Raw genomic sequence first — 17,877 nt, forward strand, 5'->3', positions numbered from 1 at the left:
TTTTTTTTTAAGAGAACTTTTTTATTTTTCTTTAAAAAAAAAAAACACAAATATGTCATCATTTGTCAATCATTAAGACATTGAAATACAATTTTTTTTCGTTGTGTGTACCCCTCCCTCCCTCCCCCCCCCATCCCCCCTCCTCCTTCCCCCCCCCCGACTTCCCAGAACCCGTACACGGTATGGATTTTTAACTAACACAGTCTAAAATCTATTGAGAAAAAAGAAATAAAGAAATTAATGACATTCTAGATTGAACTTAGCTTCTTCTTACTGAACTAACTTTTAACAGTTTAAATCATTTCTGATCTTAAGCATAGGCTAACTGGAATTTCTTAGTCCCGTATTTATTTTGTATATAGTCAATCCATTTTTTCCAGTCTCGTTTATATCTCTCATTTGAATGATCTTTGAGATATGCCGATATTTTAGCCATTTCAGCTAAGTTTGTTACTTTCAATGTCCATTCTTGGATTGTAGGCAAGTCTTCCTTCTTCCAATATTGCGCCACCAACAGTCTTGCTGCAGTTATCAGGTGCAGAATCAAATTGGTCTCTACCACTGTAAAATCAGTACATATACCTAGTAAAAATAACTGAGGAATAAACTTTATCCTTTTTTTAAAAACATTTTGCATGACCCACCATATTTTTATCCAAAATGCCTTAACCTTTTGGCAGGTCCACCATATATGATAATATGTAGCATCGAGAGAACCACACCTCCAACATTTAGGCTGTACATTCGGATACATAGCAGCCAACTTTTTAGGATCTAAATGCCATCTATAAAACATCTTGTAAAAATTTTCTCTCAGATTTTGAGCTTGTGTAAATTTCACATTTCTTACCCAAATTCTTTCCCATGTATCCAACATTATTGGTTCCTCAATATTTTGAGCCCATTTTATCATACAATCTTTAACTAATTCTGTTTCCGAATCCATCTGTATTAATACATTATATATCCTCTTTATATGCATTAAGCTTTGATCTCTTATTTGTTTAAACAGATTATCCTCAACTTGAATAAAGCCAATTTTTTGATCTATTTTCCACCTAGCCTGTAATTGCCCATACTGGAACCATGTTTGAACTACCTTCTCCTCTTTTAATACCTCTAAAGATTTTAATTGTAATACCCCCCTTTCCGAGGTAAGAAGCTGTCTGTAAGTAAATCTATCCTGTTTTTGTGCTGTATTCATATTTTCAATTGCATGTCTAGGAATTGCCCACATGGGTATCTTGTCATTTAATTTATATTGGTATTTCTTCCAAACCCGCAATAAAGCATTTCTCAAAATATGACTTTTAAAGTTCTTATCCAATTTTTTGTTGAATAACAGGTAAGCATGCCAACCAAATACCAGATCGTGTCCCTCAATGTTCAATATTCTATCATTGGTTAAATGAATCCAATCACTAATTACAGATAATGCCACTGCATCATAATATAGTTTTAAATTAGGTAGTTTCAATCCTCCTCTCTCACGTACATCTTGCATTATTTTCATCTTTACCCTCGGCTTCTTTCCTGCCCACACAAATTTGTTGATACCCTTCTGCCATTCTAAAAAGTTCGCATCTTTTTTAAGTATAGGTAACATTTGGAAAAGAAATAAAAATTTTGGTAAAATGTTCATTTTCACTGCCGCTATCCTGCCCAGCAAAGATAAGTGCAATTTCTCCCATTTTTTCATCTCTGTCTGTATGCTATGCCAAAGTGGTTCATAATTATGCTTATATAATTTCCCATTTGAAGTTAAAATGTTAACTCCAAGATATTTGACTTTTTTAACTACCTCACATCCTAGCATCACTCCTAATTCTTCCTTTTGTTTAATATTCATATTTATAGCTAATATTTTGGTTTTTCCTAAGTTTATTTTAAAGCCAGACACTTGACCATATTGATTAATCGTATTCATTAAAACCATACTGGATTCCTGCAGTTGTTCCAATATTATGACCAAATCATCCGCAAAAGCGCGGACTCTATATTCTTGCTGCCTAATCTTGATCCCTTTTAAACCATCCAAGCCCCGTATTTTATTCAACAATACTTCCAAAGTTATAATAAACAATAATGGGGACAAAGGACAACCCTGTCTTGTACCTTTTCCAATTTGAAAAGAGTCTGTTAAACTTCCATTGACTATGATTTGTGCTGTTTGCTGTTGGTATATTGCTTTAATTGACTGTAAAAAATTATCTCCTATCTGCATTTTTTGCAATATCTTCAGCAGAAATTGCCAGTTAACTCGATCAAAGGCCTTCTCAGCATCCAAAAATATAAACGCAGCAGGGATCTGGTTGTTCTTTCCCAAATATTCTAATGCATTAATAATTAATCTGACATTACTTTTCATCTGTCTCCCTTGTATAAAACCTGTTTGGTCCGTATGTATCAATTGTTGAATGACCAACATTAACCTATTTGCTAATATTTTAGTAAAAATTTTATAATCTACATTCAGTAATGAAATGGGTCTATAATTTTTGGGTTGAGTAGTATCTTGATCTTCTTTGGGTATCAAAGATATAAACGCTGTCTTCCAAGATGGAGGGACTTTACCTTCCGTTTGCTATGCCTCTTTCGATAGATGTATACATAATGGCAGCCATGTCAGAATTAATGGCTTCGGGAGGTTGGAACTCCTGAAACCCTGGGGGAAGAAGAGGCCTGAGGCACCTCAGGAGAGGGGCATCCGCCCTCCAAAGATTCCTCCCCACTGAGGGGAATCAAAGACCCTTGCCCCATCCCCTGGCTGAGGAAGGGAAGCTGGTGGAGAAAGGGAATCATCAGCTCTGCAGGATGAGGTCTGCCAGAGGGTACCGGGAGAGCCTGGAAGCTGTGTGGACTAGTTATACCTCCAGATGCCTCCTGCCTGGATGAGGCTTCTGGGCCTTCTGAAACTCCTTTTCCAGGGCCCTCTGACTCTGGGTTTCTGCCTTTTTTGCCGCTTTGGAAGTCTTTGCAGGAGACCCCTGTGCTTTGCTGCCATCTGCCTTTATTTTCCTAGATGGTTTGAGTCCCAAAGAACCAGCCACAGGGCTGTCTGGCGATAGAGAGGCCTGGGGGGGGGGGAATGATCTATTTTGCCTCCCAACAAAGCCATAACCAGCAAGCCACAAGCCACCCAAAAAAAACCAGCCACCTGCAAGGCTAGGGCTGTTCAAAGGGCTCTATCACTGACCGTGGGTAGAAAATGGCAGCCGCCGCTTTTTTCGCCCAAAGAAAATGGCAGCTATCAATGCCAATGCCTCCGACGATAGGACAGGCCCTGAGATGGCTGTGGCTCTGCTTCTGGCGCCGGGCCAGTGCTGTGGAGCCGGAGATAGCTTGGCGCAGGACAGAGGCTGCAGGGTTTCCACCCTTGAGCTTGTCCCTGGTAAAGCTGCAAAAGCGTCAGAGAGCAGAGCAGTGCGGCGAACGCTCCAGAGTGTACCTGTGGCGTCACTCACCACACGGATCAGTGGTTAGAAGTGGCTTGCAATCCCGCAGCATGAGAAGCCCCCATTAAGTTGAAGCCATCTCTCTGCCCTTACGATGTTAAAGAAGAGTCCAAATTACTTCAAAAATTTTAAATATCACCTATCTAATTGCTAAAGTTGGAGAAGATAGTTAACTGCACGTCCAGTCCTGGATAGACTGAGTCTAAAGCTGGGAGGAGCTACGCAAGGGGGTGTGACTTCACAGTTGTAGACTCTGTCCCATTGGTACTGGACAGAGTTAACCCAATCTGACTGCTATCGCCACCAATTGTGGAGAATCACTTATCTAGAGTCAAACATTTTGAAAAGTGAAATTAAATGGTTAATAGCAAAGGTGTTGGTGAAATGCCAACATAAGTTTTTAAAATATTGTAAGGCAATTGCAAATAAATTGTTTGCAATTTATAAACTGACCTGAAAAATATATTGGCCAAAAAACTGGAAAAGATAAATCAGTACAGGTAGTTCTCGATTTACAACCACAATTGAGCCCAAAATTTTTGTTAAGTAAGACATTTGTTAATGAATTTTGCCCCATCTAATCACCTTTCTTGCCTCAGTTAAGTGAATCACTGCAGTTGATGTTAGTCATGTGGTTGTTAAATGAATCTGGATTCCATATTGACTTTGCTTGTAAGATCACAAAAGTGGATCACTTGCTCTTGGGAATTTCTAGTTGAAATTCTTTGCCTAGAAATTCAGATACAGAATTTGTATGCATGAAATAAATTCTTCTGAAAGAAAAACTGTTACAAATCTAGAACAGTGAATCATTCTACTATTAATAGTATCTACTGTCAAACTGTGGTCTTCCAGTCATGTTTGGCGATGAAAAGCTGACTATGAGAAAGGCTGACATGAACAATATGATGCCTTTGTTCTGTGCTGCAGGAGAAAACTTTTGAGAGTACTTTGGATAACAAGAAGATAAGAGTTTAATCTTAAAGTCAAGTTAAAGTCTAAATAAATTGCATAAAGCAAAACAAGATGGTTCAATAAAAACATTAATAAATGTTTAATATTTGATGCAAAAACAATACTGGGGAGAAGACCAGAAAACAAGATAGCTATACAATATTACTGATTGTAAACATGAATGTAATAAATAAAGCAATCACTGGCAAACAATCCTGCCAACTTATTTATTAGGTCACAAAGTCAGAATTGGCAGAATGCATGATCACAGTGATATGGATTTTTGAGTCTAGATTTGATATCCTTAAATAAGAAAAATTTTCTCACTCTAAGCTTTCAACAATCACTTTCTTTAAAGTAATGCATTTTAAATTATTGTCACTTTGGTAACATTTACTTTTAGGTTTAGAAATTTGAGAAGTATCACTAGAAATATTTGTATTGAATTCTATTGTGACCGTAATTTTAAAACAATTTTAGTATGATGCAATTTCATTCATGAAAAAAGACCTTCCAAATGAAATTTTCTACAGCTGTTTATTGAAATGCACTTATGTGACTTGCAATTAATATATAACAATGTATTATTAACTGTATTAATGTTAAAAGATTTTGCTTTTAAACATTTATCTTTTGAGCACAGGAATCTAATTTGCTGACTCAAATACTGTATGGTACTTCTAAAGGGTATTATAGTTTATATAGTACAGTTACTTCAATTAAGTTTTATAATTCATTTTTATAATTGTTTGCTCCTTCTTTGACGCTGAATTTGGCTAACAGTCTTGTTAAAAATAACTTCAATACCAGGAAAAATAACCTTTATTCAATTTTAATACAGCTTTTATACAATTTTAAAATATTTGCTCAATTTATGTAAAGTTCTTGAATTATATGGAAAAAGTTCATGTTGATCATTTAGAAACAATTTAAATAATTTTGTTACATAGCTTTGAAATTCAAAATGATAGAATATATAGAAAATTCAGCTTCTGGAGGAGGTCAGTTTCACTTGTTCACGTACTTTCTGAGTAGATATAGTCCACTAAACAGTTTGTTTAGTGACCGTTCAAAACACTTAAAAAAGTGAGTTATGACCATTTTTCATATTTACAACCATTAAAGCATCCCCGTGGTCATGTGATTTACATTTGGATGCTTGAAAATTGACTTACATTTATAACGGTTGCAGTGTCCCCAGGTCGCAGGATAATCTTTTGCAACATTCTAACAAGCAAAGTCAATGGGGAAGCCAGATTTACTTCACAATCATGTTACTTATTGAACAACTGCAGTCATTCACTTAACAAATGTCGCAAGAAAAGTTGTAAAATGGGGCAAAACTCACTTAACAAATTTCTCATTTACCAACATAAATTTTGAGCTTTTGGTCTTAAGTTAAGAACTACCTGTACAATTTTTACCTTGATAATTTTCCATTTAACGGAGAGATTTGGATTTTTAATATGAGAAATTAGCAAGCAGCCCTCCCTAGCTCTGTTTTCAGTGGCAGAGGGTTGCAGGAGGCCATCGCAGCCAAAAACTGAGCTCACGAGGGCCACGGGCGGCCCTCCCAAACTCCATTTACGCTGGCAGAGGGTTGGAGGAGGCCATCACATTCGAAAATGGAGCTTGGGTGCCCGTTTTCGCTGGCAGACTCAACCCAAGTGATGTTGAGCTGGCCACACCCACCCAGCCCCCCAAGTTCAAACACAACCCTAATGCAGGAGTTTGACATTTTGTTCTATTAGAGCAAAATTCAGGCATATGTTCAGTAGTGGCTTGAAGACATGACAATGATGCAACAACCATGCAACAATGATGCATGCAAGTGATATTACCAACAAATGCCACTTTTACATACTTGTGCCCAATAGCAGATGATAATGACATGTATTTGTTGTCATGTATTATGTACCTGTTCTCATTTAATCCCAAGCTACCCTTCCAGCAGACATCCATACAGTGGGGCAAAAAAGTATTTAGTCAGCCATCAATTGTGCAAGTTCTCCCACTTAAAAAGATGAGAGAGGCCTGTAATTGACATCATAGGCAGACCTCAACTATGAGAGACAAAATGAGAAAACAAATCCAGACAATCACATTGCCTGATTTGGAAATAATTTTTTTTGCAAATTATGGTGGAAAATAAGTATTTGGTCACCTACAAACAAGCAAGATTCTGGCTCTCACAGACCTGTAACTTCTTCTTTAAGAGGGTCCTCTGTCCTCCACTTATTACCTGTATTAATGGCACCTGTTTGAACTTGTTAGCAGTATAAAAGACACCTGTCCACAACCTCAAACAGTCCACTCCAAACTCCATTATGGTGAAGACCAAAGAGCTGTCGAAGGACACCAGAAACAAAATTGTAGACCTGCACCAGGCTGGGAAGACTGAATCTGCAATAGGCAAGCAGCTTGGTGTGAAGAAATCAACTGTGGGAGCAATAATTAGAAAATGGAAGACATACAAGAACACTGATAATCTCCCTCGATCTGGGGCTTCACGCAAGATCTCACCCCATGGAGTCAAAATGATCACAAGAATGGTGAGCAAAAATCCCAGAACCACACGGGGGGACCTAGTGAATGACCTGCAAAGAGTTGGGACCAACGTAACAAAGACTGCCATCAGTAACACACTATGCCGCCAGGGACTCAGATCCTGCAGTGCCAGACGTGTCCCCCTGCTTAAGCCAGTACATGTCCAGGCCCGTCTGAAGTTTGTTACAGAGCATTTGGATGATCCAGTAGAGGATTGGGAGAATGTCATATGGTCAGATGAAACCAAAGTAGAACTGTTTGGTAGAAACACAACTTATCGTGTTTGGAGGAGAGAGAATGCTGAGCTGCATCCAAAGAACACCATACCTACTGTGAAGCATGGGGATGGCAACATCATGCTTTGGGGCTGTTTCTCTGCAAAGGGACGACTGATCCATGTACAGGAAAGAATGAATGGGCCATGTATCATGAGATTTTGAGTGCAACCCTCCTTCCATCAGCAAGGGCATTGAAGATGAAATGTGGCTGGGTCTTTCAGCAGGACAATGATCCCAAACACACAGCCCAGGCAACAAAGGAGTGGCTTCGGAAGAAGCATTTCAAGGTCCTGGAGTGACATACCCAATCTCCAGATCTCACCCCATAGAAAACCTTTGGAGGGAGTTGAAAGTCCGTGTTGCCCAGCGACAGCTCCAAAACATCACTGCTCTAGAGATCTGCATGGAGGAATGGGCCAACATACCAGCAACAGTGTTGCCAACCTTGTGAAGACTTACAGACAATGTTTGACCTCTGTCATTGCCAACAAAGGATATATAGCAAAGTATTGAGATGAACTTTTGATATTAACCAAATACTTATTTTCCACCATAATTTGCAAAAAAAATATTTCTAAATCAGACAATGTGATTATCTGGATTTGTTTTCTCATTTTGTCTCTCATAATTGAGGTCTACCTATGATGTCAATTACAGGCCTCTCTCATCAAGTGGGAGAACTTGCACAATTGGTGGCTGATTAAATACTTTTTTGCCCCACTGTATATACTGTACAACTTATTATCCCATGGAAAATTAAAAAAACAACAACATTCAATTAAATACAACAAAAAGTGCAAATGCAACTGTATACTGTGAATGTTTATTATAGTTTATTGAAACTTTACTTTCCTAAACCAATATTTGAAATTGGCTTTTTTCAGTAAAGCAAGCCCATGTTTGGGAACTAGAATACAGTTAAAGAACATCAACAATAGTTATTTCCCAGTCCTTAGAAAAGCATAAGGAATTACAGGGAAAATGGAGAATCATATCTGTATAGTACTAAATTGTAGAGTATAGTTATTATTGGACACAAATGAAACCAGAATATATTTAACGTAAGTTTTTTTTTCTATTCCAAAGTCTGTATTTTTAGCAATTAAGCATTTGTGTTATTATTTTTAAATATTTCTATTCAGATCTAGTTTTCCTATTCTCTATCTCAATCACAGGTAGTCCTCAACTTACAAACATTCATTTAGAGACCAAAGTTATAACGAAGCTGAAAAAAGTGATTTATTAATAGTTTTCACACTTGACGATTGTTGTAGTATCCCTCTGGCCACATGATCAAAATTTGGGCACTTGGCAACTTGCGTGCATTTATTATGACAGCTGCACTGTGTTGGAGTCATGTAAACACCAATTTCTGGACAAGCAAAGTCAAATAGGAGAAGCTAGATTCATTTAATATTCACATAATTCACTTAACAACTGCAATGATTCACTTAACAATTGTAACAAAAAGTCCTAAAATGGGACAAAACTCACTTAAAAATTGCCTTGCTAAGCAAACTTTTGGGGTCAATTCTTATAACAAACACTACCTATATTTATCTATATAAGTGGTCAAATACTTAATTTTGATTATACATCTAATTTAAAAAAATAAAAATTTAAATTCATTATGATTAAAACCACTGCAATAATATGTAGATTGCAATTGTTCTGTTAATTTCTAGTTTCATTTGTAACTACTTTCTGCAATGAACAAAAATGGCAATCCAAAAATCCAAATTGGTCTGATCACTTCCTACTGAGGCTTGACTTTCGGAAACCAATCCCGCACTGTAGGGAGAGGGAACCGATTAGGTGCTTCCGCCCCAGGCGTCTGATGGACCCTATGGGATTTCAGTCAGTGCTTGGAGAAATACCTGACACTCTCGTCCACAATCCAGTGGAGTCCTTAGTCGCTGCCTGAAATACAGCGGCGGCGGGGGCTCTAAACCGGATTGCGCCTTTGCGACCTCTCCGAGGCAGCGGATCCAGGAGGGCCCCTTGGTTTACCGAGGAACTCCGGGAGATGAAGCACCAAAAGAGACGCCTAGAGCGCCGCTGGAGGGCCAGTAAATCTGAGTCAGATCGAGCACTGATGAGAGCCTTTATCAGAGCCTATCTCGTGGCAATACGGGTGGCGAAATGTGCGCATTTTGCCGCCCTTATTGCATCCACTGAATCGCGCCCAGCCGCCTTGTTTAGAATAACCTGCTCCCTCTTGAAAGGGAGGGATGCGGACGACCCTTTACAGGGTAGAGCTGAGGAATTTGTTCAGTATTTAACAGATAAAGTCGCTCGGATTCGGACAGAGCTGGACTCCAATTGCACAGTACCAGCCGAGGTACAGGGGGGAAGGTCTTGAGCGTATTTCATGGATTGAGTTTCAACTTGACTCTCCTGAGGAAGTGGACAAGGCCATGGGAGTGGTGAGTGCCTCCACTTGTATACTGGACCCGTGCCCCTCCTGGCTGGTCTCGATCAGCAGGGAGGTGACACGTGGTTGGATCCGGACGATTGTTAACACCTCTCTCGGGGAGGGAATTTTCCCGCTCCTCCTAAAGGATGCGGTGGTGAAACCCCTCCTGAAGAAACCTTCTCTGGACCCAGCCACTTTGAGCAACTATTGTCCAGTCTCCAATCTGCCCTTTGTAGGGAAGGTTGTTGAGAAAGTGGTGGCCTCTCAACTCCGACGGTCCTTGGATGAAACCGATTATTTGGATTCCTTTCAGTCTGGTTTCAGGCCTGGTTACAGCATGGAAACTGCTTTGGTCGCGCTGATCGATGATCTCTGGCGAGCCAGGGATAGGGGTCAACCGTCTATCCTTGTGCTCCTTGACCTCTCAGCGGCCTTCGATACCATTGACCATGGTATCCTTCTGCGACGGTTGTGAGAGGTGGGAGTGGGAGGCACCGTTCTTCGGTGGTTCTCCTCCTACCTCTCGGACAGGTCGCAGTCGGTGTTGGTTGGAGGGCAGAGATCGACCCCTAGGCCCCTTAACTATAGGATGCCGCAGGGTTCGGTCCTGTCCCCCCTTCTATTTAACATCTACATGAAGCCGCTGGGTGAGATCATATGCCGGCACGGGATTAAATACCACCAATATGCGGACGATACGCAGCTGTATCTGTCCGCCCCGTGCCAACTCAGTGAATTGGTTGAAGTGATGTGCCAGTGCCTGGAGGCTGTCAGGGTATGGATGGGCATGAACAAGCTTGCACTCAATCCCAACAAGACCGAGTGGCTATTGATGTTCCCTCCCAAAGATTGGCCAAGTATTCCATCTCTCAGGCTGGGGGGTGAAATTATACGCCCCTCAGACAGGGTTCGCAATTTGGGAGTCCTCCTGGACCCACAGCTGACTTTAGAACATCATTTGTCGGCTGTGACCAGGGGGACATTTGCCCAGGTTCGCCTGGTGCACCAATTGCGACCCTACCTGGATCGGGAGGCCCTTCAGATATCATTCATGCCCTTGTGACCTCAAGACTGGATTACTGTAACACGCTCTACATGGGGCTGCCCTTGAAGAGTGTTCAAAGACTTCAGCTAGTCCAGAACGCAGCCATGCGAGCTATTGTGGGTGCAGCCAGGTACACCCACGTCACAACTATCCTCCGCGAGCTGCACTGGCTACCCATTAGTCTCCGGACCTGCTTCAAGATGCTGGTCGTTACTTATAAAGCCCTACATGGCATCGGACCTGGGTACCTGAGAGACCGCCTCCTGCCGATTACCTCCCATAGACCGATCAGATCTCACAGGTTAGGTCTTCTCTGGATTCTATCTGCCAGCCAATGTCGGCTGGCGACTCCCCGGGGGAGAGCCTTCTCTGTTGCAGCTCCAGCCCTTTGGAATGACCTCCCTGTGGAGATCCGGACCCTTACTACCCTCCCGGCCTTCCGCAAAGCCACTAAGTCCTGGCTGCGCCAGCAGGCTAGGGGGCTTTTGAAATACTCAGCCCCATGGTAACTGTGAATGTTGTGTATTTTAAAGTGTTGTTTTGTCTATTTATCCCCTTCCCTTGTTTATTGTAAGCCGCCCGGAGTCTTTCGGGAGTGGGCCGCATACAAGACCAATAAACATCAACATCAAATGTTTGTTTGTTTGTCTGTTTGTTTGTTGGATTTATATGCCGCCCTTCTCCCAAAGTACTCAGGGCGGCATACAACATAAAAAAACACATATAACAAAAGTTAAAAAGGAAATTAAATAATCCAAAAACAAACCCAATTAATATTAACAATAAAAATTTAAAAATTAGATTAAAATTAACAATTAAATTAATCATTTATTTTATTCTGTTCAGGCCAAGCCGGCTTGCTGGAAAAGCCAACTTTTTAGGGCCTGTCGGAAGGACCAGAGGTCGGGGATTATGTGAAGCTTCGGGGACAGCTCATTCCAGAGGAAAGGCGCTCCCACAGAGAAGGCTATCCCCCTGAGGACGTGCTACCACACTCTCAACAACCCTCGCTACAAAGCGAAGGTTGGAGACCAGACGATAGTTGGCTAAAGAAGCTGGGTCCAGGGAAGGCTTCTTAAGGAGGGGCCTCACCACCGCCTCCTTCAAGGTGGTGGGAAAGAACCCCTCTCTCAATGAAGTGTTGGTAATCGCCTGGAGCCAGCCTTGTGTCACCTCCCGGGAAACCGAAACTAACTAAGAGGGACACGGGTTCAGCACCCAAGTGGCAGCACTGAGTCTCCCCATAATCCTGTCCATGCCCTCACGGGTCACAGGGTCAAACTCATCCCAGATAGTCTCCACAAGATTCATCCCCACTGACTCGCCCAAATCTATCCAGAGTCCAAGCCTGTCCAGATCTGAGCGATTTTATCCCGCAGATACTGAACAAATTCTTCAGCCCTACAAGAACTCTTTCCCAGTTCTTTGGTTAAGTAAGGTCACCCTAAACAGGGCAGCTGGGCAGTTATCTGTGGACGTGATAAGAGCGGAAAAATGTTGCCATTTTGCCACTTTTATTTCCACTAAGTAGGATTTAATATGAATTCTTACTAGTGTTCAATCAGATTCGGACTGGCTGGCCCTCCAACCACTCTCTAGGCGTCTTTTCTGGCATTTCATCTCCAGTAGCTCCTCGGGATCGACACCGGGTCAGAGGCCGCAAAGGCACAATGCGATCCAAGGCCCCAGTGGCCACCCTATCCCCGGCTTCCACTAGGGCTTTGGTCAAGCTGTGAGCAAGGGATCCAGGAAAAGTCCCAAGCTCCATCAGGAACCTTTCATGATCCATCAGGCGAGGCACCTGGGGTGGAACCATCTAGTCGGTTCCGCCTCCCTGCGGCAAGGAGTAGCAGTATGGAAGTCAACCGTGATGAGGAAATGATCAGACTATGACAAGGGTTGGATAGAAATATCCCCTAAATCTAGATCATTCATCCACCGTCCAGAGACAAAAATCAGGTCGAGCGTGTGTCCCCTGTTATGGGTGGGGTCTTGAATTAACTGAGTTAGGTCCATAGCGGTCATGGAAGTCATGAACTCTCGAGCTGACTCGGATGTCTTGTCAATGGAAGGGAGATTGAAATCCCATAAGCCTGGGGAAATCAACCGCCAATCTGGCTAACACATCCAGCAGTTCCAATGAAATATAGCAGGGATACAGGTAAGTAACAAAAAGGGCCACCTGAACTCCAAGGCCCCATTTCACAAAAAGGGACTCACACCCGCCTATCTGAGACACAGTGACCTCCTGAGGTCCAAGACTTTCCCTAATAACCACTGCCACCCCCTTGCCCCTGCCCTGGGCTCTCGGCTGGTGAAACGCTCGGAAGCCTGGTGGGCACAATTCACTAAGGGGAACACCCCCTCATGGCCCAACCAGGTCTCTGTAATGCACACCAGGTCCGCTCTACCCTCTTGTATGAGGCCATAAATGAGGGGAACCTTATGTAACACGGACCTGGCATTAAGCGACACCAGCCGGAGACCAGGGTCCTGTAATCCCAAGCACCCGGGGGTGCAAGAAGGGCGAGTAAATGGCCAGTAAATTATTTTTATTTACTTAATGGGGGGAGAGCGAACAACTCAAGTTGTTTTTTAAAAAGGTAGAAAAAATTAATAGACTAATAGATAACTTTTTTTGAAAAATTAGCCAAATCTTTAAAAACAGTGGGCCTTTAGCTGAATATAATATGCTCAAAATCAGTGTCAATAAACTAACACAAATCTTTAACTTTTTTTCTCTTCTCTTTTCCCACTCTTAAAATGGAACCTTATTTCTTTTCAGCAAAAATATTTCCTTCTAATGATTAATATACTACCTTCCATTATCTTGGTCCATGTTGAAAATACATGTTGTGAGAAAAAGCACTTTTAATGCTGAGTGTATCTCCAGTTGATGAGTGATGGGAAGTAGCTTTTCCACCCATTATCAACATCTCTTCTTCTTTAATTTCCATGGATTTCTTATAGAGCTCAGCAGCCTTCTCAAACTCACCCACTTCATAGCTTTGGTGAGAAAAGAAAGTAGGATTTAATAATGTCTTAATAAAGGTCTCTTGTTTGACCAGGAGGTTGAATTAGAGGACCCCTAAGATCCTTTTTAATTCTATTATTCTGTTAAAGACTCATAATCTACATTTAGTACCTAATCCTTACACCAGGTCATCTGTATACACATAAACATCCACCATCTTTCCTATTACAGCCCAGATTCAATAATATGGAGAATTTTTTATTCAGTCATATGCAGCCTCCATCCTTAGCTAGATTTTGCATAGACTAGAAATAGACTGAATGCCTCAAAATATAGCTGTATAAATTCTTCTGATAGTCAATATCATCAGTCTTAAATTTAAAATGTTTCCATTATATCATCGATATAAATGTTAGAGGCTGCTATAATTAGTGGCAATTTATTTATCTAGAATAGAACAAACACGTTTACTTGTTACCTTAGCACAGCCAAATTTTTTAATGTTTCCCCTACACGAGGATGCATATGCCCAAAGCTGTCTTCATAAATTTTCAGTGCACGTTCATACAGAGGCAACGCTTCCTGATGTTTTTTCTAAAAGAGATAAGAAAAAAAAATAGGCATGTATTTTTAAAAAATTTATTGAAATTCATTTTAAAGTCTGTTTGCCTATAGGACAAGGTTGATGCCTACAGTAAGTGAATATCCCCTCTCCCAAAATTGTAGCAGTTATTACAGTAAGTAAAATAATGTGCAAACATAAGATCTTTCCTCCCTTTCTTCTTCTGTCCACGAGAAGGACAGATTTGTGGGGAGGAAAGTTTAAGTTTCTCCATGAATTTCAAACTCAAAATTGACTAGCCACTGACCCATTCCTGAATATGTGCCCTTTCTCTGAGTTTCTTTTTTTAAATAGTCAGGAAAAATATGACTGGAAAAAAACCCTAGAAGTCATCTTTCATATAATAAGCAGCACATTGATGCACATCCTACTTCTGTATCTATATCAATTTGTCTCAAATTAAAGTATTTTTCACTTGTTTTCATGCTAATGGCATTTGCTAATCTGTGTTTTTCAGAGTACCCAAAATATGAGTTTTAGGATAAACATATATATCATCATATATTTTACTTTTTTTTATTAAGGAAAGAAAACATACCATTTGACAATAAAGAACTGCCAGATTTACTAAAGCAGTAGCCACACTTGGATGTTTTGGACCAAAGGATTTTTGTCTGATTTCAACAGCAAGCTCATACAGAGGAACAGCTCTGTCAAGCTTTCCCTAGGAAACAAAGCAAGCATGAGTTAGCTAAAAGTACATCAAAACCAGGGATAAAATCCTCCCGATTCAGTCTGTGCGATTGTCAGAAGCTATTTTTTAAGATTTTTAAAGCATTTCAATTTTTTTAAAGCTTTTTAAAAAGCTGAAAGTAAAAAAAGTTGGGCATACCCACCCACCAAGCCACGGCCACAGAACTGGAGGGGGGGGGATTAGATTTCACCACTGATCAAAACAAAAACTTTGCAAAACAGAAAAGTTTACATTCTGGGTGTTTTTTTCCTTCCTTTCTTTCCACAATTCAGTCTTGAATAGTGATAACTCCACAGACAAGGCCATACATTTTTAGGCAGCATTTATGGAAGTGGTTTGCAACTGTTTTTTTTTCCTAGAAGTGAGACAGTGTCTGTCATAAATTCATCTGGTTGACTTCCATATAGGAGTATATCTCATATTTCTCTGCTCTTAATCTAGTGCTTTAACCAAGAGATTGGTGCTTCTTAAATTGGGGGTAATTTAAGCATATTCTGGAGGTAATGAAGCAATTTACAATTGCTTGTTTCTGAATGAGAATCTACTTTGGCGTTGCTGGGGTTGCTGCCAAGGTATTTGTGTATAATAGCAGTCCAGGATCTTTTCCTGCCTGGAAAAAGAGGTTACGGGGTTAGTTTAAGAAATCTGCTAGAGATGTGCAGAACAGTTTGAATTACAAACACTTTGAGCACATAGTAACTGATTCAGGTAACTTGTATACAAAGCAAAATAGGTAGATGTTTGTTCAAGTAGCATCCAGAAACAGGATCATTTTTCTGGATGGGAATTAAAATTTCATATGGAAAATGTATCAAGTGTTGTATTTCAGATAACAAGATGAAGCTCAATTTTCAACTCACAAGCAGACCAAACTGTCCTCTTTATAGGCCCAAATTCACATCAGTAGTATGTAATCAGAGATAAAACGGTTTTGCTTCCCAGCTTGGGGCACTAATGCCAATAGTCTAACCCAGTGATGATCAATGATCAGAAATTCCAGGCATTAAATTCTAAAGTATCCATAATGTTAGATATCAATACTTACCAGCTTTTTGTAAAGCACAGCTAGATGTTTCACAGTGTAAGCCAAAGAAGGATGGTCAGATGCTAATGCTCCTCTCCTGATGTTCAATGCTCGCTCATACAATTCCTCTGCCTTGTAATAGTTCTTCTTTTCATTGTTGAGTGCTGCTAAATTGTTCAGTGACTGAGCACAATCAGGGTGACTGGGTCCAAGAACCCGTTCTCTCATTTCCAAAGAGCGTTTCAAAAAAAGTTCTGCTGTCCTATCAGCCAGTTTAGAAATAAGTAGTGTATATTGTCATGTCAATGGCACATCACTGTAATAACACTAACAAACAGAAAGGTTGCTAATTTATTTTAATGAAAACACCCGTGCCCAAGAGGCTACCAGAAACAGGCATATAATGATAAGTCATATCACCATCCCTGCCCTGAAGTCATGGCTAATGCCACACTCAAAACCTAAGAGGACACATTTCAGAGAAAGGAGCCTTCCCTTCAGTGGCTCAGTCACAGAGATCAGGTCAGCCCTCATCCTCAAAACATGAATGGATAGCAACAAATCTGCATTCAAGATAATAATTAAGTTATGTCACATTCCAGTTGAAAAATAATGTAGAAAGAAAATCACACAATTTGCTACCAGGTTTTGTTTTGACATTAAATTCTATTACCTGATTATTATTATTAGTAAATGACTCTTTTTAATTTAGTATCTGTATAAATTGAGATAAGTATGATTTATTAATAAAAATACCGTGTTTCCCCAGTGGGTCAGTGGCTGCTCTGGATGTATGCTCTATGATTGTACGCTCTGGGAGTACGCTCTGGTGGCAGCCGGCTCACAACCATAAAGCGTATGCCCAGAGTGGTCACTGCCGGAAGACTCAGTTTGGAAGCTGCTATAAAAGTCATGCTGGGATGGTGGCGGCGGGAGCGGAGGTGCTCTGGCTCTGCAAAGAGAGCTGGGCAGGGCATCATGAGGCTGGGAGGCGCACGAGCGGGAGCGGAACAACTGCTTGCGCAACCCCCTCTCTAGCCGTGTAGAGCACCATTCACTGGCATTTCGAAGGCACCAAGCTGCGGAAGCAGGGCGGCGGCAAACAGGTGCTTGCATGGCTTGGCGATACCCCTAGTCAGTGAATGGTGCTGTGCCCGGCTGGAAAGGGAGGTGACCGCACAACACAGCCGTTTGCCCCTGAGGCTGTGCCTGGCTTTTTGGGAGCCTGCTCGCAAGACAGTAGCCGCCCAGCAACCCCCCTCTCCAGCTGGGCATAGCGCCACTCACCAACCAAGCAGTATCCCAAAGGCACCAAGCAACGTGATCACCTCCCCCCCCCCCTGGTTCCTGCGACTTGGCATCTTCGGGATACCACTAGATTGGTGAGCGGTGCTTTGCCTGGCCGGAGGTGGGGTTGTCCAGGGGGCTTATTTGCAGGGGAGGGCTTATATTTTTACCCACCCAAAAATGTGGCATGGCCTTATTTTCAGGACATGTCATATGTTTGGAAAAACACGGTAGTTACTTTCCTTTCCATGAATTACAGATAGAGATCTGATCTGCTTAGTCAGTTCTTAAGATTTTCTTATCAGAAAAAAGCCTATAATCAATAATTATCAAACAGCTTAAATTAAATTAAATTAATATACACACACATACTGAACATAACATGTCTGAACTCCAATTCTGTAGTCATCTAGGAAATGTAATTGGCCAAAATATTTTGAATTCATACTATGTAATCTACATAAGAATAAAGCTGTCTTTAATATCATGCTTTGTACTGGCAAATAAATATCAAGTTTTCCTTTGAGACTTTGATAAACTTAACATTTTACATTTTTTATTACAAAGGTTAATGCAATCAA

At 40.9% G+C, this 17,877-nt stretch overlaps 1 protein-coding gene across 5 annotated transcripts in view; it reads right to left on the minus strand.

Moving 5' to 3' along the window:
- Positions 1-522: 522 nt before the first annotated feature.
- Positions 523-17,877, minus strand: part of NPHP3 (nephrocystin 3) — a 96,895-nt gene continuing 79,540 nt past the window's right edge. For 3 of the 5 annotated variants that reach the window (XM_032235158.1, XM_032235161.1, XM_032235162.1), the window contains exons 24-27: positions 16,031-16,271; positions 14,830-14,955; positions 14,148-14,263; positions 13,044-13,701 (exon numbers count right to left, since the gene is read on the minus strand). In XM_032235158.1, coding sequence (XP_032091049.1) covers positions 13,521-13,701; positions 14,148-14,263; positions 14,830-14,955; positions 16,031-16,271 — 664 coding nt within the window. In that variant the 3' untranslated portion in view covers positions 13,044-13,520. Of the gene's footprint in view, positions 562-7,920; positions 8,607-13,043; positions 13,702-14,147; positions 14,264-14,829; positions 14,956-16,030; positions 16,272-17,877 lie in introns of those variants that run through there. The other 2 variants (XM_032235160.1, XM_032235159.1) reach the window with 2 other exon arrangements.

This window comes from Thamnophis elegans, chromosome Z, assembly GCF_009769535.1.
Source record: "Thamnophis elegans isolate rThaEle1 chromosome Z, rThaEle1.pri, whole genome shotgun sequence".
Taxonomy (NCBI): Eukaryota; Metazoa; Chordata; class Lepidosauria; order Squamata; family Colubridae; genus Thamnophis; species Thamnophis elegans.